Source organism: Rutilus rutilus (assembly GCF_951802725.1).
Source record: "Rutilus rutilus genome assembly, chromosome: 2".
Classification (NCBI taxonomy): Eukaryota; Metazoa; Chordata; class Actinopteri; order Cypriniformes; family Leuciscidae; genus Rutilus; species Rutilus rutilus.
This window is the reverse complement of record NC_140210.1, coordinates 6,064,603-6,090,027: the sequence shown is the minus strand read 5'-3', so window position 1 is coordinate 6,090,027 and position 25,425 is coordinate 6,064,603. Positions and strand designations below refer to the sequence as shown.

Sequence of the window (25,425 nt, the reverse complement as noted above, 5' to 3'; positions counted from 1 at the left end):
TTTAATTTATATGTCAAGTAATTCACATGCGGAGTAATATATTTAAAATATGTTTTATTCAATGTAGAAATAGATTTGAGTGGAGTATTTCGTCTTTTTGGCCGTAAAGCGCCCACTAGAGGAAAGAAGCATTTGTGTGTGTGTGTGTGTGTTACTTTTCCAAGTTTTTTCTAGATCGGTATTATGAGTTTACCTGTCCTATTCATAGAGGTCCTATTATGGCAAAAGCTTCATGAAGTTCTTCATGCTTCGCATTCAATGTTCGCCTCACTCAGTCAAGCGTCCAATCACGTAAGGTATTTCATATCACGAGCCGTAGGTTTCAGCAAATCATATACACCTGTGATTGGTGATATTTATGATAACTGGCAGAACTGTTGTTACATTTCTGTAGGTGCTCTTTTTTGATCCAAATAAATAACTTTGTATTCCACATTTCTTTACATTTTCATATATTGTGTAAACAAACTAATCCCAAAACGCCCATGATCAGCACTTGAGATCAATAACCATACCAATAATTAAACAAACACACACACACACGTATTTATGTATGTTTATGTGTGTGTGTGTATATATATAATGTACATAAAATGGGTATTTTAATTTGTAAACAAAATATAAAGGGACTACACGTATTTGAATTTAATGTACAATACAGAGAATGATGCACAGAATAATGGATTATCAGTAAGTAGAATAAACATTACTATGAACATATGCAAGTCTCTAACTTTATTGTACAATAAAACACACACAATTTTTTAGACTTTAGCCAGTCACAACTGAATTACTTTATACAAGGCTATTTTCCTTTTTCCATGACTAAAAACACATCACAATGGCTCACTGCAACCTTGTCCCCTGAGTTTAGTCAAAATGCTATAAAGTGAGTGATCTCCTTTGTCCCTTTGATGAACTGAAGTTGTACAGTACAGCAATCTATTGCACCTAAGTACCACTCCACACACACAGCATAAGAAAATATGATCTTTAACCACACAAACGATCATAAAGACAGTAAAAAAAAAAAGTCAGACGAATGTGCATAATGTCAGAAATTAACATTAAAATTGATTGACGAGTGTTTTTCCCTTTTGCTTAAAAATTAGTCCTACATTCAAATTGAATCAGAGCTTGATTCAATGTCAATGATTTCAATGTTCAATGATTACAAATGTCAGCATTATTAGCATCTACTGATGGCACCAGAAAGATAATTATCCATTTTCAAATTAAATAAAGCCTCAAAGAATATGAGCATATTTACAACAACAAGCAGTTTTCCTCTTAAAAAGAACAGCAAATCGGAAGCATCATCGAATCAATGCAACCACAGAAATTCATTTAAATAACAGAATGTACATTCATCATAATAAGGTGTCAGCAATGTATTGCCTAAAGTTATAGATATGGAGGGATTTATGCAATGTACAATAACTCTGTCAGTCTTCTCTCATTGATGGCCATATTATTTAAGATAATAAATGCACTTAGAATAAAATGAGTGGAAAGTGAATGCAAAGAAATATATATATATATATATATATATATATATATATATATATATATATATATATATATATATATATATATATATATATAAAAAAAAAAAAACTTTAAGGACTTCAATATCTTATACATAAATCCTTAAGCAAAATGGGGCACTTTTGAGAACTGGCAAAAACATAAGAAATGTATACAAATAAATAATTATAAATCTAATATACCACAACAGCATTGGGCGAGCTTAAACCCAGGTCCCATCACGTATCTAGTGTCCCTTGTGTCCTGTTCCTGTAGTGGATGTTTGTGGCTGTAGTTTCTCTGATTTCCTGTCTTTCGTCTCGCTGTCAGAGGCGGAGTCTGAATCCTGCACCTGCTGCTGTTTCATCCACATGTCAGAGTACAGCCCTCCCTTCGCCAACAGCTCCTCATGCCTACGACAAGCAAGAATGCTGGACTTTAAACCGCATAGTTCATGTATTAGCGAGTCGGACTTTGTGTTCAGCGTACTAGTGCGTAAACTCACCTTCCTCTCTCCGCAATCTGCCCATCACGAAGCACAAGAATCATGTCGGCTCCAATGATAGTCGACAGTCTACAATAGATGCACATCAGAGTTAAGCCCCTTTCACACAGAGATGTGTCCCGGGATCGTTTGATTTTGATTTTTTTTATTCATACTGCCAGTGATTTTCCAGAATCTGTGAGTGTGTTCACACACATCCAGTAAAGATCCCGTAAAGACACGTGGTTATTAAGTTATCACTACGACACACCCCTCACGGCATTGGCTTTTGTTCACACAGGGCGCGTTCCGGGACTGATCCCGGCATTGGTACTAGGTCCCCATGCCAGGAATCGATCCCGGCATCAATCCCGGGACGTGTTTGCGTTCACACAGAAGGCACTCTAGCAATTTTACGACAATTTCCCGGGATCAAAGCGCTGTGTGAAAGGGGCTATAGCGTTATACAATAAGAAATCCTGTAATGTATAAAAGACCTTAATATCACGGTTTATGAATTATGCTTTAACTGTGATAATTGATGGGAGTTGATTTGATAAAAAAACTCTCTTAACTCTCTTAAGGCGCCGGATTATTGTTGTTCAACATTCACTGCACGTTAAAACATCACACTCTCATTAATCATTTTTAATCATGTGTTTACCTGTGTGCCACCACAATGGTGGTTCTGTTGGTGCAGACTTTAGCCAGCGATGCCTGGATATTTCGCTCAGTCTGTGTGTCTAGAGCAGACGTGGCCTATTGGTAGAGGATGAGAAAATTAGTCCATGATAAAAAAATTATAAAAATACTTGAATACTGAACAGAAAACTGGTCCTAACCAAAAAGTTTTTTTTCTTCTAATCATAAAATGACTTATTATTGGTTGCTTGTTCTGTTTCTGTCCGGTAAAGCTGAGTAGCTTCATCCACTGAAATTTCATTGGTTCAGAATTCTTCACTACTGTGAATTTGTTGCTGTTTTTTTCTTTTTGACACACTAACATTAAACATTTTGGGATTCAATTTGTTTAATGTATTTGAAAGAAGTCTCTTTTGCTTACCAAGGCTGCAGTTATTTGATCAAAAATACTGTGAAATATGATTACAATTGAAATGACTGTTTTCTATTTCAATATATTTTAAAATGTAATTTATTCCTGTGATGCAAAGCTGAATTTTCAGCATCATTACTCCAGTCTTCAGTGTCACATGATCCTTCAGAAATCATTCTAATATGCTGATTTGCTGCTCAAGAAACATTTCTGATTATTATCAATGTTGAAAACAGTTGTGCTGCTTAATATTTTTGTGGAAACCATGATCAATTTTTGTTTAGGATTCTTTGATGAATAAAAAAAAAAACTGAATTTATTTGAAATAGAAATCTTTTGAAACATAAATATTTTTACTGACACATTTTGTCAAATTAATGTGTCTTTGCTGAATAACAGTATTACTGGTAATAAAACTAATATAAAAAAAAAACTTTTGAACCTAAACTTGCTAAAACAAGTTTAAAAAAAAAATCTCCCAACAAGAAATCATAAAAAACAACATGCAAAACTGGGATAATTCCCTCATCCTAAAACGACTGTGTATGTATTCTCCCATAATGCACTGGTGACGTACCTCATCGAGGAGGATGATCTGAGGCGCTTTGAGGATGGTGCGAGCGATGGCGACTCTCTGCTTCTCTCCTCCGCTCAACTTCAGCCCCCTCTCGCCCACCTGAGTGTCATAGCCTACAAATATAAAACAATTATGAATATCAAATATGAATTCAAACATGATCTAGACTCAACATGAGCCGAATGGATGGCATAAAAACGAAATGATGCTCTGCACAATGACTAATAAAGGTCTGTGTTTCAGACCCCCTACTTATATTCATTGCTTACGTTTAATTCTACTTTTTCAATGGCAAAAATGGTTCTCACCGTCCGGGAAAGTTATGATTTTGTCATGGATGTCAGCGGCAATCGCAGCCTCCTCCACCTCCTGGTCAGTAGCAGCAACTCGACCGTAACGGATGTTGTCCCGGATTTTGTCATTAAACAGGACGGTGTCCTGAGGGACGACCCCAATGTGAGCGCGCAGAGAGGACTGCTTCACCTGAGACACAACCAAACGTATGAATTAACACAGCGCACAACAGCTTCCCAGGAAAAATGTGAAACATAAGATACAAAGGACAAAATATCCCTCCACATGCTCATGTAGGGACAGGTTTGGGTGCCTTTTATATATTACAAGCCAATGGCAGGTTCACCTTTGAGATGTCTTGACCGTCTATTTTTATACACCCGCCCTGAACGTCATAAAAACGGAAAAGCAGACGGATGATGGTGCTCTTTCCGGATCCAGACTGTCCGACCTGAAAAAAAATACAAACAGTCATGAGTCACACACACACACACACACGGGCAAAAGTTTGGGGTCAGTTTAATTTTTTTAAGAAATTAATACTTCAGCAAGGATGCTTTAAGTTGATCAAAAGTGACAGTAAAGACATTTATATTGTTACAAATGATTTCCATTTCAAATAAATGTTGTTCTTTTGAAATTTCTATTCAAAGAATAGAAAAAAAAACATAAATTTCCACAAAAATATTAACTGTTTTCAACATTGACAATCATAAGAAATATTTCTTGAGCAGCAAATCATCATATTAGAATGATTTCTGAAGGATGCTGAAAAAATTTGGAATTTGTCATAACAGGAATATTGTACATTATATTTCACAATATTACTGTTTTAATGTATTTTTGATGCAGACTTGGTGAGCATAAGAGACTTTCAAAATAATTTAACAATCTTACCGACCCCAAACTTTTGAACGGCAGTGTATATACCGAGACAAAGCAGAAAAGGCATTAACAGCGGCACGACTTGGTGTATAAAAGGATGTATAAAACAGAGCAGACTTACAAGTGCGACCGTCTGTCCGGGAAGTACGGTGAAAGAGACGTCTTTTAGAATTTCCTTGCTGCAAAAATATCCACATTGTATAAAATAAAAGTTGCATATTATTGAGAGAATACTGGTCATTTGTAAAATAAATTACTCTAATAAGAATAAGAATAAGAATAATAAAGAATAACAGAAATACATAATTACCCTTGCGTGTAGCTGAAGAAGACATTCTCAAAATCTACTTTCCCATGTCTGTAGTAGAGGCTTCCTGCGTTGACGTCATCCTTCACCTAAACAAAATCCCAAATAACATGTCATTAATTATTCAAAAGCTTCTCTGAACTGAATTTCAAAGAAAACCCTCCACTCACTTCCTCGTCCTCAGTGAAGAGCTTGAACATGCTCTCCATGTCGATGAAGGAGTTCTGGATCATTCTGTTCAAGGAAAAGATACATGCTTACTGTCGTCTTTGTTCTTTTGAAAACGCATATAAATAGTGATCTATAAACGGACGATAAACTATGAACCAAGACGAAAAAAATCTCCATACCTGTAGTATGTTCCAAACCAGTTGAGCGGAGTGTAGAGCTGGATGATGTATGTTCCAAACAGCACATAATCTCCAACCTGGAAGACAATATTGAAATAATATTTAATACAATTAAAATTATATTAATAAAAATTCAAAATATTAATATTTAATTGAAGTATTTAAAATTTGTTCTTTTTTATTTAAGTTTTTATTTAAGTTTTCTTATTTTATTTTAAAATGTATTAAAATACATTAAAATAATATTTAAAAAAAACAAAAAATCAATTCTGCACTTCATTACACTTTTTTGTTTTTTTTGCCACTGTTAGATTAATAACTTTTTCTCAAGCCATTAAACCCACCACACGCCAATAAAATATGCTTTCTATAAACTCTGACATTAGGCATGTAAATCCTCATGAGTAAGTCTGGAGTGGAAATTCCACACTGGCATTTCAATCACAATCTCAAACTTTAATCAAAATCTTTTAGTCTTAAATCTTAATAAAAGCTTAAGAAAGAAACATTAAAACGGAATTCAATTGATGTGTCTTACAGGTGTGCAATTTAAAATCTGATTGCTAATCCAATCAGATTTTAAAGCCAGAACTAATTTTTTTAAAGCCAGATCTATTTTATTAATGTACATTAGCAATCAAAAGTTTGAGGTCTTATGCTCAAAAAGACTGCATTTATTTGATCTAAAGTCCAGCATGCAAATACTGTAATACTGTGTTTTGTAGATTAATATATTTAAAAATGTAGTTTATTCCTGTGATGCAAAGCTGAATTTTCAGCATCATTACTCCAGTCTTCAGTGTCACATGATCCTTCAGAAATCATTCTAATATGATGATTTGCTACTCAAAAATATTACATAGAAACCAGTTGTTCTGCTTAATATATATATTTTTTTACATATATTTATAACCATCACACTTTTTTTTCAGGCTTAACAGATAAATAGAAAGATAAAAAACATTATTTATTTGAAATTGAAATCTTTTCTCAACATTGACTTTTGGTCAATTTAATGCATCCTTGCTGAATAAAAGTACTACTTACTTTAAAAATGTATGTTCCTTTTTTATTTGTTTCAAATCTTTTTTTCCTACTTTAAACCATTCAGAAGTTTCTGGCAGTGGCCTGATATGATGAGTTGTCCTGACTGTTCGTACCTGAAACTTTCCCTCGGTCACGAAGTACGCACAGAGCAAAGATCCGGTCAGAAGACCCAAACCGATGATGAGGTTTTGCGTTTGGTTTAAAAACGCCAGAGACGCGTTGGTCTTCCATTCCGACACCTGAGCAAAAATCAAATATAATTACGAAAGTGATATTTATGATTTATTCCTGTGAGCTATTAATCAATCAACTATAAAATACACGTTATAACAAATCTGGCGTGGAGAGAAGTCAAAAAACAATCTAAAAAAAATAAATAAAATACTACCTGATATTTCAAGATGGCATCCTCAAAGCGACTCGCTTCATAAAGCTCTGCATTGTAATATTTCACCTGTTGACAACATCATAATTCAATCACACCATATGAAATGCACATTACGTGCATTTTATTGCACAGCACTATTTTATTTATATTTTTTTACGACACATATTCAGACACCGACCTTAGACAAACAAAGAGGGAACAAAGCAAAACCATACCGTCTCAAAGTTCAATAAAGAGTCCACAGCTTTCGATTTGGCATTGTTATCTTGTGTGTTCATGTCTCGTCTGTATTTAGTTCTCCATTCAGTGATAACGATGGTGAGAGCTGAAAGAGACAGTCAATCAATCAAATGCTGATCTGGTGTATTTCTCTTCTTCTGTCTTTAGTGACTCCTGAGACGAGGAGAACCAAAACTGCACAGATTGCAGATTGTCGTATGGTGTTAACAGTGTGTGAATTTTCTATTTGCACAGAATACAAATTAAATTTGCTGAATTGTGCAGCACACTAAAGCACACTGTATCCCACAATGCAATGCACTAAACTACTTGACCTTACATTTTCAGTGTGACGAATAAGCCAGAAGTAATATCAACTGTAATTTAAACATAACATTTACAAAGTCATAAATGTGCACCAATTGCAGAATTACAATATTTTAGTATTACTAAGTATTTATAAAATGTTTAATTAACCTTTATTTAGTTATTTAATTAGATTTTTTTGTCTTTTTTTTATATTTTTCTATTTAGCTTTAATTAATTTGTGTTCAGTTTAAGTAATTTTAGTATTTCAACTTAAGTTTTTTTCATTTAGTTGCCAATATATACAAAAAACTTAATCTAATATAGCATAGATGTACGGATACTGCATTCTGTTTCACAAACTACACTTAGTAGGCAGTATATTTCTATTTCAGACGCATCCATTATTGTAATTATCACCTGAAACAGCTAGACAAGTTCTTCTGGTGTAACTTGAAATATAAGTGTAAGAAAACAAAACTCAAGAAACAAGATCTTTGGGTACGGGACAATCATTCTCTGCATGGTATACGTTTACCAGCGTATTTGAGACAATCATCATCTCTGAATGACTTTAAGAAACAGTTAAAAACATATTTTTTACATAAGCACTGTGGTCAACTATGTTGTTTTATTATGTGCTTACAGTAAGTAACAGTAAGGGAGGACAAATGTGTGTGTGTGTGTGTGTGTTCATGTATACACACTGTTAGATACTCACTGAGGTAGAGGGCCATGCAAACGAAGACTATAAGGCCAAACCAGGCATTGAAATTGGATATAAAATAGATAATGGCGATGATAATGTCAGCCATGGTGGGTAAGATGCTGAACACGATGTAGCTGTTGAAATAAACCAAATAAAAAAGTGGGATCACTTTTACTGTAAAAGCACATCTGTACAGAAGTCTGTATTCATCCAAGACTAATAAAGCAAAGTTGACCTTGTTTATACTTGCATCCAAATGCAAACACCTCGAGATAAGAAGGTTTGTGGTATCAGGACACAATTTTATCTAAAGCTAATGTCAAAATTTCAAATGATTTTTCAAGCTGTACCTCAGCAGGCTGTTGATGGAGGAGGTTCCTCTGTCGATGCTTCTCAGGACGTCTCCGGTGCGGCGGCCCAGGTGCCAGCGCAGAGACAGAGAGTGCAGGTGAGCGAAGAGACGCACCTGCACCACACGGTTAGTGTACTGCTGCACCCGAATCCACAGGAACGAACGCATGTTACTCACAAACCCAGACGCTCCTGCGGACGGATGAAGATGAGACTGTGGTCAGAATCAAACTGATATTCCACGTCACGCTACAAAGATATCATTAAATTGGGTGATGTTCCCTCACCAGCTCCACCGCCCTGCAGGAACTTCAGAAGCCCGTAAATACACACTGTAGTGGCCAGAGTCTTCCAAGAGCTCCCATCTGTCAGCTGGTTCACTGGAAAGGAGATTAATAATGTACATATGTGACCCTGGACCACAAAACCAGTCACATGGCTCAATTTTGTGGAAATTGAGCTTTATGCATCATCTGAAAGCTGAATAAATAAGCTTTCCATTGATGTGTGGTTTGTTAGGATAGGACAATATTTGACCGAGATTCAACTATTTGCACATCTGGAATCTGAAGGTGCAAAAAAAAATCAAAACACTGAGAAAATCGCCTTTAAAGTTCTCCATTTATGTTCGCGATTGTGCTGCATTCACTCACAAAAATATATGTTTTATATATTTACGGTAGGAAATTTACAAAATATCTTCATGGAACATGATCTTTACTTAATATCCTAATGATTTTTGGCATAAAAGAAAAATCGATCATTTTGACCCATACAATGTATTGTTGGCTTTTGCCACACATATACCCGTGCGACTCGTGACTGGTTTTGTGATTCACATATATTAAATATATAATTCCAGAAATTTGTTGCAAAGCCCGCACTAGTGTGGACAAAAAGACTAAGAAAGGGCTACTGACCCGAACGTACATTAATTTCCCTTATATTTCATAAATAATGCAATCATGACTGAACAAGACTCTTATTCTGCACCTATGTTCTTGTAGTAGATGGGCACAAACACATTGATGACGCGTTCCACGGCCAGCATCCCGAGACACAGCAGAACCAGCAGCTGAAGCACGGCACTGCCCTTAGGCCACATGTACGGCACCAACAGACGCACCTTCTGCCCAAAGTCTTTCCACGTAGACTGGTTCTCGTCAGAATTACCCAAGAGAGGCTGAAAAGATGCATTAATGAGATTCATGGTTATGACAGTAAGATGTATATGCAGATTTGACAACAGCAGAGTGCATCTAATGTCTTACTGCTCCGTGCTCAACATCTCGCTCGTCTTCATTGACCAGGAGCATGTACGGCCGGCGAGGCAAGCCTGGAGCTTTGAGGCCCAACAGGAACAGCAAACCTGAGCTGAAGTATCGCACCAGCCAGAAAGCAAACTCCAACTGCAGTCACAATGAACAATATGCATAAAGCGATTATTATTTGCTATTGTTTGTATCTGCTACCATCATATCATACATATCTCTGATATTGTGTAAAGAGTAAAGACCATCACTATGATGTGTCTCACATTTTGAGATGTTTGGTCGTTAGCATGCAAACAAATTACTTCAGAGTTTTTAGAATTTATGGTTTCTTTGGTTTTAAAAAAATATATTTTTTATATAAAAATTATATAATTTATATATTTTATATAAAATTATTTTTATTTTTGGTGGCATGGATTTGACTGCAATTTATCCAGTGTGTCTTATTGAATTTGTCTTCCCTAATTAATAAGTTACAAATAAAAACAATTGTATCATTAGCATGGGGAGCCAAATTTAAAGCAAACCATATACAAAAAACATACAATATTTTAAATATAAACTATATTAAAATGTTTAAATTTAGACTTAATTTTAAGTTTTAGGTCTATTTAAGGGTTATATTTTATTTGTAAATGTATTTATTGTTTAATAATGTATAAATATTGATGATGTATTAATAAAATATTATATATTGTAAAAGGGGCAAATAAATTAATAACAATTTTATTAAATTTAATGTAATAATATATATATATCACATTAAATTTAATAAAATCATATATATATATATATATATATATATATATATTTGCAAACTTTTTTTTAGAGACAAATTTGAAAACTGGAATAATTTTTGTAAATGCTCTTTTAGTTAAATCTGGCAAAATTGTTGGCCATTTTTATAACATGCTTCTTTTTTTTATATATATATATGCAATCAACTTTTGCATTCAACATTCAAAGTTTAGAGCAAGACTAGAGTAAAGACTAGAGTAAAACTGCTACCTCATGGAGAGTCACAGAAACTGTTATCTGATTGGTCAAACCTAAACGGTTGGGGCGTGGTCAATGAGGCCAAAAAAGGAATGCAGCCAGACCTGACCATGACTCAACAATATTGTCACTGCCTACTGTTTAAAAGCACAAAATGACTCAACAATACTGTGTTATTATTAATGACCAAAACTTGACAGAATTGCAGAGTCATTCAAAGAATTGTAGAGTCACTCAATATGAATTGTAAATAAAAAATCCTTTCACAAAATTACCATAATGCTGAGTCATGGTGTGTGAGCAGCATTCCTACATCTGCCACCCCTTTCAAATACTTTTGGCAGGACAATGGCATCAGTGTCGAAGGATATGCTACAGACATACATGATAGTACAATATAAAACACTAAAATCTACTAAAATCTGGTGCATAATTTGATGCAACTCGATATGAGTTGTGTTTATGAGAGGTTTGCCATTACCTTTCACCTAGTGGTAGATAAACAGGTTAAAAAAAAAAGCCCAATTATTTACATTACTGCAACAATTTAGCATATGCAAATCATTTAATTAACAGATTTATTATTACACAACAGTTTATTTTTAAACTTATTTATCGTTTAATAATGTATAATTATTTGGTGATGTATTCCTAACCAATCACACACGTACCTGTTGATCGGACGTCTCCAGAGTCCACCACCACTGAGGGCTCATCCACGACACAAACGCCAGGTTTTCAGCCGCAAAAGCTATGGCCCAGTACAGCAACAGTACCGAACTGTGTCCTCTGGTTCTGTCCCGCACCAGAACCCTCCTTCTCTCCAGACGCAGCAGAGCCACGGCCCAAAGCCAGCCCATCATGGAGAGACAGCCGTACAGGACCACGTACCCCGGCAGCTCTCCGCTGCGAGCGATCCGAAACACCATCCAGCCCAGAGCCTGCAGGACGAGCAGCACCGACAGGCCCACTTGGAGCCGGTAGAGTCGAGAGCGAGGGATGAACTTGGGCTCCATGTCTGTGCCGTAGCGGCTGTACCAAACACACAGAAACGTGCCGAAGAGGAAGAAGAGGGTGAGGAGGACGGACGGCACCAGGGTGAAGTAGAAGCAGAGAGTCAGACCGCCGTCCACCCACACCTTCTGCATGGAGACTCCAGCTTCACAGAAACTCTTCATCTCCACCATGATGATGATGATGATGATGGATCCACACAAAGAAAATCTGGAAAAAATTATATGGTGAGGAACCAAATAAACTTGTGTTTCCTACAACAAAAACATACTGTGGCAGGACCATAATACAGGGACAGTATCAGATATATATATATATATATATATATATATATATATATATATATATATATATATATAAACGTATGTACAAAAATAAATAAAACGGAAATAAAACGGAAATAAAAAATTAATAAAAACTATACAGACATATAAAAAAATGACAAAACAACAACAACAACAAAATTACTAAAACTTTATAAAAAATGTAATTGTAATAGTATCTCAACAATACTAAAATAACTGCATGGTACAGTGATAGTTTCAAATCCAGACACTGCTACTATGGTATAGAACGATTAACATAGTCATATACCATGGTTTTTATATGGTACCCCAAGGTACTTAAAAATAATACCAAAGTATTACCATACATGTACAAAAACATCAACGATAATAAAACTTGATTTTTAAAATGACATATTGTTATTATACATTATTAAATGTTCTCATTTTACTAAACATAATAAATAATAATACGTATTTAAAAAGAAAGGTTTATTGTTGAGGATGTTCATGAGCCAGACATTATAGTAATACCTTAGATTATAATGCATTATATTATAATATAATACCATTGTTTTATTATGTTTATTTGAATGTGTTGTGACCAACTTACTAATACACTACCATGATAAAACATGCATGCATAATACATGCTACTGTACCATGTACAAAGAACATGACAGTTCCACTTCTTTGTAATTGTTATTTATAACCACATATACCAAAGTACCATAGTATTACCGTGTGAAACCACGTCCACGGGAACTATAAGGCCAGTGTGAGAATATCAACTAACCTGTTTCCAATGTCAATGGGATCCTTCTAGTCTTTGGTGTGCGTCCTTGAATAACTACCCCCTCAGATGGATTATGATGATGTTAGCGCTCCTAAAACATGTCATGGTATGTGGTCGCTGTATATGACCTTACACTACAGTCAGAAACTCACGCAGTTCAACTCCAGCATCCATTACACAATAAATAACACCGGGGCAAACAAACGCCTCGTGGTCCTAGCGCCCTCATTACGCAGTCACGTGGTACATGTGACTTTTCTCAGCGCAAGTAAGAATGGTCCAATCAAAGTCCCTCGTTGATTTTTCATAATGCCGTTTATTGTAAATTAATAAATTTTGGGATTTATCCATTTAAAACACCATGTTCTTTCTTATGTCTACAAAAAGTCAAAAGACATCCTAAGATTTGAATGGGATTCAAAAGGGACCCCATATGTTTCCAATCTGCCATTTTTAGATACTGTTGCGTCTTTGCAATTCTCTGTTGTATTGAGAGAGAGAGAAAAACAAATATTTTTTTCAACGGTTCTGACCAATTAATTTATATGACTTTTGCATAATAATAATAAAGTAGTTGAATAGATAATTTATTCAATAATTCAATCAATAATTTAAAGTTTTTAATGTTGTTTATTTATAGTGTGTTCTTAATATGCTTTAAGACAAACCTTGAGCAAATTCTTTCAAAGTCAACATCGTTGCTGAGTATTTTCTTCTTAAAACTGCAGTGAAAAAAAAAAAGCGTCTTACTCACAAACTACCTTTTTAAAGTGGGAACATGGTTTGTGTAACATTAGCAACACTTTAATAGCTGTTTAATAAAGTAGTCAAGCAAAAGGATATTAATTAATTATCATTATGTGTCTTACGTTGTAGTGATCGATACATAAAAAGCATTATGGTTACCATTCTGATACACTGACTTGTAGAGGAGCCTGTATGAGTGAGTGGAGGCGGGGCTCATTTGCATATTTATGGTTCTGCATATACTAAATGAAGCAAAGTTGTGGAGTTACATTCAAGCTATTTTAAGGTATGACGTTTTTTTGTTTGTTTGGGGGATAAAATTATTGACGGGGGACTTTAATCATTAATACATTTTTATGTAATTTGCATTATATATATGTGTGTGTGTGTGTGTGTGTGTGTGTGTGTGTGTGTGTGAGTGTGTGAGTGTGTGTGTGTGTGTGTGTGTGTGGGGGGGGGGGGGTCATTCTTATGTCATATGTTTTTATGTCTTATTATTTTAAACATTGTGTAATTCATGTTTAAGGGTAATGCTGGTGATTTAAAATAATATCTGTTGATAGCACAGAGCGATTCTGTTAAGATTTTTCTTTTTTATATAATTTAGGTCAATTTGATGCCCTCTGCTGGTAATTGAATTGATCCTTTATTAAAAATAAAGTCTGTCATCATTTACTCACCCTCATGTTGTTCCAACCCTGTATAAATGTCTTTGTTTTGCTGTACACAAAGGAAGATAGTATTTTGAAGAATGTTGGTCACCAAACAGATCTTGGGCCCCATTGACTTCCATAGTAGGGGAAAACAATACTATGGTAGTCAATGGGGCCTGAGATCTGGTTACAAACATTCTTGTACAGCAGAGCAAAGACATTTATAAAGGTTTGGAACAACTTGAGGGTGAGTAAATGATGACAGACTTTATTTTAAATAAAGGATCAATTCAATCACCAGCAGAGGGCAGCATTATACAGGCTGTGTTGTGCAGCAGACACCGCCTACACAACCCCACTATAGTACATACTATTTTTAGGTAGTATGTGAAACAGCTTGCATTATTACACACTGTCAAATAATGAGTCAAAAAAAGAAGTGTTAAAATAATGGCTGTCATTACTTGCCTTGCCTTCCAACTGTCAGGTCCATAATGTTGCATTGCACGCTATTCTGACTCAGTTGCATGCTTATTTTCATCCGGATATCCCATGCATACGGACAATTAACTTATTAGCATAATATAGCCTTCTATACATACTGTAAGTGCAGTGTAGTATAGCAATAGCATATGCTTTTGCAAACACAGGCTCTGTTTTTATGTTAAAGATGGTGTTAAAGGCCCAATGAAGTGCATTGCAGCCTTATTCCATGTGCTTATGTAATTTCCACTGAAACAGAAAGACAGGGCGGGACCTATTTTTTTACAGTCTATGGGCGGGACACATCGAACAGCTCCTCCCCTTTAAAAAAAATAGCCAATAGCGTTTCGTTTATCACAGCTCGGCCAGAGCCATTGAGCTCGACAAAGCAGTATTTGCAGTATTTATATCACAGCTCGGCCAGAGCCATTGAGCGTGACAAAGCTCGACAGTATTAGCTTCTAATCAAACTGTTTCTCCATACCGCTTTAAAATATAGCATTCTGTGTAGAATTCATTTGGGTCCGACGAGTCTGATACCTTTTCTGATCTGCGCCGACTCGCACACATGATACTATCGTGTGTGTCTCTGGACCAGACTGTGTGTGCGCTGCGGCAGTTCGCGTGACGCTAATGTGAAACCAGACTTCGTTCGCCCCAATGGAAAGCATTCCCACGGGTCCTTGAAATCCTTGAAAGTTTGTGAATCTGAAAAAAAAAAAAAAATGTCAAGGCCCTGGAAAGGTTTTGAAAATAAACATGCATAGATATAAGTCCTTGAAAGTGCTTGAATTTAGTTTGTGCAAGAAGTTTTCTGGGAAAAATTCCATATACCCTCCGGTTCGCTAATGTTATTTCGCCAGCACTTCGTGGCCTATGCATACTAGCTTGCTTTATTTACGTTAGTTACGCGCATTTACGTGTTATGTTAAATGTTTCCCGTGTGAGGTACTTTGTGTTGTATGTTGCCATGATGTTCACACATGCAAAACTGTAACAATGTATCTTACAAGGTAACACAATGTAACCTTGCTCTCACTTGAAATGTGTCCCCACATTAAGTCCTTGAATTTAAGGGTATTGGACCTGGAGAGTCCTTGAAAGGTCCTTGAATTTGAAGTTCACCAAGGTGCAGGAACCCTGATTTACACTGTCTGAATAGTTCCATATCCCCTAGTGCACTATGTGCCATGCATTCACCAAATAGAAAATAGTAAAAGTGACTGATTTCAGCCGCAGCTTCAGCGTTTATCTGGGGGCGGGACGCTTTAGATTCTAGATTTGATTGGACAGAAAATCTGATGAGAAGCTAAAGTGCAGAGTGATGTCATCAAAATCATTGATCCATATTGGCGGAAGTGAGAGACTTTACATTTTTAATTCTTATATCTAATAAATGATTGTAATAAGTCATTGTTTTGGAGCACACTAGCTTATAGATAACCGTAAGGCTAACATATTCATACTAAAAGCCAAAAAACGTCCATTTTGATTTCATATGGGGACTTTAATTTTTTTTACTTATAGGCTACTCCATGTTTCTGCACAGACACTTTAAAAAAAAAAACTTGCTACTCTATTTTTTTCTTGTCCGTTTCTTGAATTATATGCGTGTGTGTTTCCAGACGAATTGCACGTTCTCGTCATATTTATTTAACATTTTATTTTATTCTCATTCTGTGGACTGTTTCTATGCTCTATTATTTTTAATAATCTAATATGGTTCCGTTTGTTAACATTAGTTAACATAGACTAACAATGAAAAATAAAGCATTTGCTAATCTTAGTTCATTTCAACGTTTCCTAATATACATCAAAAGCTTCATCAGTTAATATTTTTAAAGGACCAACTTCCCCCGACCAGTCATAAGTCATCCTCACCTCAGAATCCAGCATTAGCCGCTGAAATGACCTCTGTGTTCATTCATTTTACAAAGACAATTACCTCATCATTTCCTGAATACACTGAAGTGAAGTCTGTGATCTGAAGACATCTTATGTGTTATTAATAGAGGAGGTCAGTGAAGCCCAGACTCAGGGCCATTACACAGGCTAAGAGGAACTTAATTGTTTCCTGAGTGTCTGGATCTTGGTCTGCAAGAGAAAGGTAATTAAATCTCCTCCTCCATTATGAACATTTCATTGTTGACGGGGGTCTTAATTAAGGGGGTTAATTATGAGCTCTGACAGGGGTCGTCTCGCTCCATGACGGAGGCCTTTGTCATCTTTATCTTGGTCAGTCTACCTTCCTCATTCAAACACAAGAAGAACAGGGTCATGTACAGTGAAAGAGTTCAATAACTGAAGTGCTTCTCATAAAAACACGCTACACAAAAGAAATTACACAGTGCAAATCCAAAAAGACATCATGCACAAGTTGGCAAAAAATACAGAAATATTAATGAGTTAAGAAATACAGAGTTAAGTGTCAACATTTTCCATGTTTATGCATTTACATTCTTTTTTTACATATTCTATATTATAAGTACATTTCTAAACGGACACAAAAAGGCTGTCATACAACCATATAAAACAAATACATGAATAGATTCACTGAGTTATTATACACAGAAATATGGCCATTGGAGAAAAAAAAACATATTCAAAATAAATGACATGAAAAATAATATTTACTTTTTCTTTTCTTTTTTTTTAATACTATAGAAATATTTTACACATTTTATACTTCTTATAAAAAATGTAAATATAGCCTATATGAATATGTATGTACTGTATATATATATATATATATATATATATATACATATACATACACACATTCAAGATATATTATCTTAAAAGTAATATCTCATAAAATTTTAACTCAATTAAATTGATCTTTTTAAATATATATATATATTTAGACCTTTTAATGGAAAACAGTACAAAATACAGTTTAAAAGTAGGATTTTCTGCAATGTTTGCAGGTGTTTTTACTCCTTTTTATTATTTTTTGGTCATTAATATTTCCAACACAGAAGTAGTAAAAAGCCAAGACAAGTGTTGCATTCTTTAAAAACATACAACATAAATAGCATTATATGCATTTGGGTGTCAGCTCATTACATTAATTCTTTAAACTTGATTTCTCTGGCTAACATTATAAACAGAATGATCCTGAAAATGAAAAACAAAACAATTGAAAATTGCTCACCTTATTTGGCTTTACTTCAGTCATTTTGATTTATTATTTTGTAAAACGCATTGTAAGTTTAGCTCCTTTTAACATTTATTTTGGGTACAAATATTTTGTGATCTGGAATCATCTAGTCAAAGGCATATTTTATTTTACAACAACATAGTAATTTATCATAACTGCCCTGAATTATAAATATTTCCACATGAGCATTTCTCTCTCTCTCTCGTTTTGGGTATTTGTAAGGCAGCAAAACCACACCATAAACCATGTGGTTTATTACTCATTACTGGGTCACTGCGAGTCAATGGATGTGTTTGTAAAACACACCAATATTACACAACATCAGCTGGCTACAAACACACCATTATACTTCCATACCTCACTTCATTTTAATAAAGCTTCCTATAGCTTTTATGGCCCTTTTAATTAAGTCTATTTGTCTTCCTGTTCCCATGAGCCATGTGCAGGGATGCAGTCTGTTTCAGCAAGTGCAAGACATGGACCATAAAACTCAGTCGCCAAAATATAAAAGCCATTTTTATGGAAGTGGTTTTATATTAGTCTCATATTCGCTGACGAGAAATATAATACTTTTTTTTTTTATTCAGGTCCATTTTTAATAATTTTAATGCTGATGAAAGAAGTCTCTAATGCCAATTAAGGCTGCATTTATTTGATCAAAGACGCAGTAAAAACAGCAATTCTGTGAAATATTACAGATTAGAAGAACTGTTTTCTATAAAAAAAAAAAAAAAAAAAAAATTAAACTAATTTCTGTGATGCAAAGCTGAATTTTCAGTCATTACTCCAGTCTTCAGTGTCACATGATCCTTCAGAAATCATTCTAATGCTGATTTGCTGCTCAAGCAACATTTATCAATGCTGAAAACAGTTGTGTAGCTTAATATTTTTTGTGGAAAGCACAATGCATTTTTAGGATTCTTTTATTGAATAAAGAGACAACACTTATCTGAAATCGAAATCTTTCGTAACATTATAAATGACTTTCACTTTTGATCAATTGAATGCATTCTTGCTGATTAAAAAGTGCTAACTTTTCAAAACAATAAATGCATATCTTTTTTAACAGTGAAACTCTTATCTAGGATGTTGTTGGTTGAGCAGTCAAATCCAAAGTCAGATCTACTACTCCGAAATTCCCTTTTTTCCCCTTTGAAAACATAGAAGCACACAGACACCTACATCTGTGTCGCTTTTAAAGCGCCAGAAAGCAGTCAATGGCAAATTGTTAGCATGCTCCAAACCAGTAAACAGTGTCGCATCAGCAATTTTAAAAGTTGATGGGTCATTTACTACAGATGGGATTCCCTGAACAGAAACAAGAACCTAATGGGCTTTAACCAACTAACTGCGGGCGACAGCAGACCAAGGAAACAAACACACCCATTAGACAAAACACCTTTTATTGTCATTCACAAGTCAGCGCGCGCACTTTCTGGCGTCTTCGGCAAAACAACGTTCCGAGGATAACGACACACAAAATTCCAACTGCAACCACCAAAACAGTAATGAGCACCAACTTGGAGTACTCTGGAGAAAGAAGGTAAAGGAGTGAGGGTTATGACATGGATGCAGGACACAGACAAAACTACTGTTCTTTTGAGCTTTCCATTCAAAGAATCATAAAATAAATTCATTTCCACATAAATAAAGTGGCACAACTGTTTGAAACATGGATAAGAAATGTTTCTTGAGCGGCAAATCATCATATTAGAATGATTTCTGAAGGATCATGTGACACTGAAGACTGGAGTAATGATGCTGAATATTCATCTTTGATCACAGGAATAAATCATAAGAGACTTTAAATATTTCACCAGCCCAAACCCGTTTGCATTTTGTGGCCACTGTATGCTAAATCCATCATATCAGTCAAGTCAACGGTCACCTGCATCTTTTGATGGCTCTTGAATTTGCAGTAAAGTCTCGTTCTCCATTGGTCTCAGCTGCTGGACTAAAATCGGTCCAATAGTAGCCTCATCTTCCAACGTGGAATCTTAAAAATGCAAAAAAATATGGAAATAACATTCACGTTGCACAGCAGTAGTTTATAGCTTTCCACATATATTTGAATGAATTTAAAAGTGGAACGATACCATCAGTGTCCAGACTTCTGGCCTTCCTCATGGCACAGCTGGTGTCACAACAGCCACACACCTGATCGTCTCCGTTTGCAGCAGTCCAGCTGTTAGGACACACGGGGAAAAACTCATTGGACGTTTAATGGAGACTCCTGAAATTGCTTCTGACATTACTTCACCCATACCTGTTTATTTCATGAATAAATGAGCAGGCCTTGTTCGTCATATCAATGGGACTGGATGTTGTAGTAGCCTTTAAATGACAAGTGATGTAGATCTGGGAGAGAAAAACAAAATACTAAACTCAGTCTGTTTAATTCAGATTAACAAACAGCTGATCAAGTGTGAATGGAACAAAAACTGTAGGCTACACTCTCTCGGAAGCAAAAGTGCAAAACTTTTAGGGGTACAACAGCTTGTCACTAGCCGCGTTTCCGTTACCCTTCAAATTGCGCAAATTGAAATTACGCCCAATGGAAACACGTCAATTTCACAAAAACTCCCATTTAATTGCAAAAAAGTTTTTACGCTCACATGAGGTGGTTTTTCAGGCAATTCGAAAAAGAAATTTCAATGGAAACGCATTTACAGGTCACCTGACGACGTGTGTTTGGACAGAATACGAGACAGAGTTCTTTATTAAATTCATATAAGACGAAAGAATTACAGGAATAATGGATTCTAAACCTCAAATAAATGGCACAATCAAGACCTCGAAGCAGATATGAGGGAGAAACACCTCATGTGTGCCGCTCTCAAGTATAATAAGGGTCGTTCCTTACCATTAATGCTTGGAAAACACACATACACCTCCTTCGATTAATAATAATGGCTAGTGCAGTGGCTGCGATATAGTACATAAACCTACCAACGTCCCTTGCCATGGTTTTTGGAATGATTTTACTTATCGCGAGAGGAAAAAAAAAAAAAGTTTTAGTCGCATAAGATCGGTCAATGGAAACGCTGTCATTTCGCAATAGTTTTTTGTCAAAAAAAAAAAAAAAAAAAAGCTAAAGTTTTGCGCAAATCTGTAATGGAAACGCGACTACTGGGGTAGTACCCTTAATCATTGTACCTTATTTACTCGAAAGTTCACAGTAATACCTCAACGATACACATTACTATTCCAAGGTGCACCTTTTAGGGATTGGTAGTGTACAAAGTTGCCCTTTTACCAGTGACAAACTCTTGTAACCTTTCGCACATTTTTATGATAATGGACTCACCAATCCACGGGAATCTTGCTTAAATCTGAATGCCTCTATCTGAAACTGTAACTTGTCATCCTGTATCCTGGGCATGAACCTGGATCTGGAATTGGTCAGCTTGGCATCCAACATGCACCTAAAGATTTTACATTATAAAGCAACAATGGCGCAATAGTAAAGCGTTCAACAGGTCTGTCTAAAACAGTCGCTCACCCGCTGTTCTCGATGAACGCGTAGACGGAGTTTGATTCCCCGCTGGGGCTCAAAGTAGCAGCGCAGCTTTCCACAAACACCCGCAGGGGAACGTGATTGGCACGGACCACTGAGGCTTCCAGGTTTATGAAATCTCCCAGGAAGTAGGCGTTAGAGGGTCGCTCATTCCTCCAGTCATCTGTAGGACAGGTTAAGGCCGAACGATTAAGGCATTCAGGTTAAGAACTAACACAATGCTAAAAAGACCACTTACCACTCATGATCTTAAGGGAAAAGTGTAGGTATTCTTCGCCAGCTCTCGTGGCAGCATAGGGAACCCAAGTGGGATGCAATGAATTACTACTTACATTGTGTTTCCTGAAAGATACAAGAAAATGTACAGCATGTGGAGAACCAAAGAAAGTATGACAACTATAAAGACTTAAATTGTAAAATGAGGAGGTTAAAAATTAATGTGAAGTAAAAGTGAATAGATTAAACATTTGAGAGGGTGAAAAAACTAAAATTGTACTTCATTCTCAAAAAAGGCCTATTATAAGCTCATTCCCAAAACATTACAACTTTATTATCAAAATCTTAAATTTGTTCTGTATGTTGCACTAAAATGCTGTCATTAGCTCTTGTAAACTAAAGCCTGGTTGTCATGTAGCATTAGTTTTGCAGTAGATTTAAAGAGGTTTACCTTGGGTAGACGCAGTGAACTGCAACCCTAGCTTCATTGGTCTTTACAATGGGTGTGTTTGGAAGAGGTGAAGGTGAATACACCAAAATAAAGGAATAAAGAAGCGAATCTTCAGTCATCTGAAAATAAATAATGGTCCACATAAACACAATTTTATTCATACAAAAAAAAAAAAAGATAAAAAAAGAAAGAAATAAATGTAAATAAAAAGACAATTTAAAAAATAAAATATAGAAAAAAAAAGGAAAGGATGAAAAGAAATACAAAATAAGATATGATAAATGCTCAATAAAAAAAAAAAAAAAATAAAAAAAAAATTAACATGGCTAAATAAATTCAAAAAATAAATAGTCAACCAATATCCCAATCACATAATTCAAATATTACACATTTAGCTTTTTCATGTGGCCATGTTGAGGTCAATGCAAAAATGAAAACACCCAAAGAGCATCTTGTCTAAAAGGTTACAAAAATCCTTAAGTCCCTAATAGCCAGATTACACAACTAAAACAGAAGAAGTAAACAGCTAGAGCACCAATGCTCAGGACATACAGTACCGTTACTGTGCTTCCACATTCTTGTAGAGCTGATTCAAAGGCAACAATCTTGGCATGGTCATCAAATCCAACAGATGGACAACCACCCAGCGTCAGATCAGAAGGGTTGATGAACTGATTGTTTCCCAAGAAATCTTGCTTCACCTGCACTTTGACAGAGACCTCGCCACAATGAACCTCCACAGAGTTTGCTGGCTCTGGCGCTTTGGGTTCGAAATCTGGCTCCATAACCACCTCCTCATCATGGATGTCAGGAAAGAGGTTAGGACCTGGAATGGGCGTCTGGAGTCCCTGTTGGGTTTGTGAGAAAGTCTCAACCTTTTGCTCAGGTTTTATCAGTCCAAAATTCACTTGGCTTCGCAAAGGCATGCTAGGATGAAGGGGCACGGGTGCGTAGTTGGTTCTCTGAGGTTGTGCTTGCATTAGTAGCTCTTGCGATGAAGGTCCCACCAATGCTGGGTCGGGTCTCCAAGGAGCCACAGGTGAAGGTCCCCTGGATTCAAGAAGGTTTTGAAACATGTTGGATGCAAAGCCTACCGCACTTTGATCAGTTTGTGCAGGCCCTTGTGCTGGCATTGGATATCTGAAGACACGTGAACCCTGATCTAAAGATTGTTCCCATACATCCAATTGTTCAGCACAGCACATTAATCCACATGAAACTGTAAATATAAAATCAATAACCACTGAACTTCTTCCCATTGTTTGTCTCTCAATATATTCCACTGAGTTCTTAAGGGATATATAACAACTTCCTATCAGTCTTTAATGTTGATTGGTAGGAAAGGTCAAGTTCAAATTTGACTCCGCCCTTTTCAATTTCCCTCCAGCCCATGCCAATCAAAAAAGTTCCGTTCTTCTGCTGACAACAGGCTTGTTTGAGATGAGCAAAATCTGCGCAGAACCGATCACCGGTGATCAGCGCGAGATGCATGCCGGTTAGAAATGTGTCCGAGTGCGGTCCGCCTTGCTCTGATGTCATGCTGACGTATGTCAAAAATCTCTCGCGATCGCAAGGCGCACGTGTCGAATTCTGCAGTCGAGCGCAGTTGCTCTCCACTGACTGCGCTGATCAAAAGCACGATGGGAAACGACTTGCTGACGACACAGCTTAATGCTCATTGGTTTAAACAACTGTGATGTATTGTTCTCTTTTAAAATGTTTGATTTTAAAACTCTAATATCAGGTTTTATGTGTATATGTTATGTGTGAATATTCCCAAACTATCTGACAGTGCGATCTCTTTGGGTTATGCAATTTAATTTTTATTAAAAAAAATAAAAATAAAAACACATAGGCTATGTCTGTATTAAAGAAAAAAATATTGATAAACATGTATTTGGAATGGAATTAAATAACAAGTACTTTGGGTGTCTTGTTCATTTTATTTATTTTCATATAAAAGCAACAGAACTTGAATTGCATCCAGTTTATTAGCAACACTGTGCACGAGCATGAATCCCGCGATATCCATCTTTGATCTCACAGGTGTCAGATCCACTACGAGAAGAGAGAACTGTCCGTCTTGCCTGCGCTTTTTTCAGTCCTCCTCTCACTGCAGCCGCCTACTCTCGGCAACATTTCAGGCGAGGCAAGGCGCATCTCAAACAAGCCTAACTTCACACGCATTTCACAACAGGCTTGTTCGACAAGAACCGGCGCTGCACAGACCGATCGGTGAATGACATCAAAGTACCGCGAGAGCGAATAGAAAGTAGACGGCTCCTATATGCTTTTGAATTGCTCTCGCGGTACTTTGATGTCATAAACCGATCGGTCTGTGCAGCGCCGGTTCAAGTCGAACAAGCCTATTAATACTTTCAACTGTTGATACTTTGATCACATGACAACGTGAGGAAATGTATTTAAAACTATATTTAACAATAATATCGATTGTCATTATTATGGAAAAAAGAAATGGTTTCATAAGAAAACATTGACTCAAAGATAGGCTATGTATTTAAAATATAGGCCTATGAGAATTTGTATTAATATTAAAACAGAATGAATACTTATAATTAAAAAAGGGTACTTTTATACTTAAATAAGGAAATAAGATTAATTTATTTCAAATATAGACATATATTTATATTTTTGAACTGTAAAACATGGGGTTTCACCAGTAAATGTATTTAAAATATATCTTATATCTTATGTATAAATATGATGTTTACCTTTAAAAAAAAGAAGAAGCTATTTTATACTTATATATATAGCCTAAATAAATTAGGCTCGCGACGTCATATCAACATATATATGCAGGGCATTTATAAATGTCCAATATGAAAAGTTAAAAAGTTCATGAAGTCAAGTTGATAACCTTTGTCGAAATTTAACTTTTTAAATTAAAATTTTTCTTTGAGATTTATCTTTGTGAAAAGACACAGAACCATGCTTTTTAGTTCTTCTTTTACTCATTTATACCACTATACCATATGCTAATTAAGGGGAAAAACATAATTCTTTGATAAAATATACCCTAATATTCTCTATATTCAGAGGTTGCAAAATATTTTCACACTCTGTTCCACAAAACACACTGCAGATTCCCTCACGACTCCGAGCACAAAGCGTGTTTATCGGGTGGTGTGTTGTGTTAGTCTTTCACAGAATTTTATGACATGCTGTGCTAAACACTCTGACACAAGAGGAAGCTGTGAGAGGACAGGTCTCAGATCAGTTGGAGCTGCCTATCAACCCTATTATGCCATTCTGAGTAACTCTATTAATGGCCTCTAATTTGGCCCAGGGGATCTGAATGGGACCGGTGGCGTCTGC

The 25,425-nt window shown here is 35.8% G+C and overlaps 2 protein-coding genes across 2 annotated transcripts; both read right to left on the bottom strand.

The window, feature by feature from the left end:
• Positions 1-1,586: 1,586 nt before the first annotated feature.
• On the bottom strand, positions 1,587-13,096 carry abcb6a (ATP binding cassette subfamily B member 6 (LAN blood group) a). The gene is made up of 20 exons (XM_084394436.1): positions 12,863-13,096; positions 11,440-11,992; positions 9,770-9,907; positions 9,492-9,681; positions 8,786-8,878; positions 8,498-8,690; positions 8,160-8,281; positions 7,129-7,238; positions 6,914-6,979; positions 6,639-6,764; positions 5,479-5,555; positions 5,299-5,362; positions 5,132-5,217; positions 4,943-5,000; positions 4,283-4,387; positions 3,951-4,125; positions 3,643-3,755; positions 2,676-2,770; positions 2,033-2,101; positions 1,587-1,940 (listed from the first exon to the last, which is right to left on the bottom strand). Exons 2-20 carry the CDS (start codon positions 11,953-11,955, stop codon positions 1,775-1,777), a joined length of 2,562 nt encoding a protein of 853 aa, XP_084250562.1. The 5' UTR covers positions 11,956-11,992; positions 12,863-13,096; the 3' UTR covers positions 1,587-1,774.
• A 6,190-nt stretch (positions 13,097-19,286) lies between these two features.
• LOC311286208 (zona pellucida sperm-binding protein 3-like) lies at positions 19,287-23,519 on the bottom strand. Its single transcript, XM_084402325.1, has 9 exons — positions 22,647-23,519; positions 22,090-22,208; positions 21,661-21,764; positions 21,408-21,585; positions 21,213-21,330; positions 20,172-20,263; positions 20,002-20,090; positions 19,794-19,901; positions 19,287-19,435 (listed from the first exon to the last, which is right to left on the bottom strand). Exons 1-9 carry the CDS (start codon positions 23,346-23,348, stop codon positions 19,314-19,316), a joined length of 1,632 nt encoding a protein of 543 aa, XP_084258451.1. The 5' UTR covers positions 23,349-23,519; the 3' UTR covers positions 19,287-19,313.
• Positions 23,520-25,425: the final 1,906 nt, after the last annotated feature.

Excerpts from the sequence above, each read along its gene's own strand:
- abcb6a (XM_084394436.1), bottom strand. The coding sequence starts at position 11,955 with ATGGTGGAGATGAAGAGTTTCTGTGAAGCTGGAGTCTCCATGCAGAAG. Across the intron at positions 6,980-7,128 it reads CTTTATTGAACTTTGAGACG|GTGAAATATTACAATGCAGA; the intron begins GTATGGTTTTGC and ends TGTTGTCAACAG. Across the intron at positions 4,388-4,942 it reads CCGGACAGACGGTCGCACTT|GTCGGACAGTCTGGATCCGG; the intron begins GTAAGTCTGCTC and ends ATTTTTTTTCAG.
- LOC311286208 (XM_084402325.1), bottom strand. The coding sequence starts at position 23,348 with ATGGGAAGAAGTTCAGTGGTTATTGATTTTATATTTACAGTTTCATGT. Across the intron at positions 21,765-22,089 it reads GTTCACTGCGTCTACCCAAG|GAAACACAATGTAAGTAGTA; the intron begins GTAAACCTCTTT and ends TGTATCTTTCAG. Across the intron at positions 21,586-21,660 it reads TTCCCTTAAGATCATGAGTG|ATGACTGGAGGAATGAGCGA; the intron begins GTAAGTGGTCTT and ends CCTGTCCTACAG.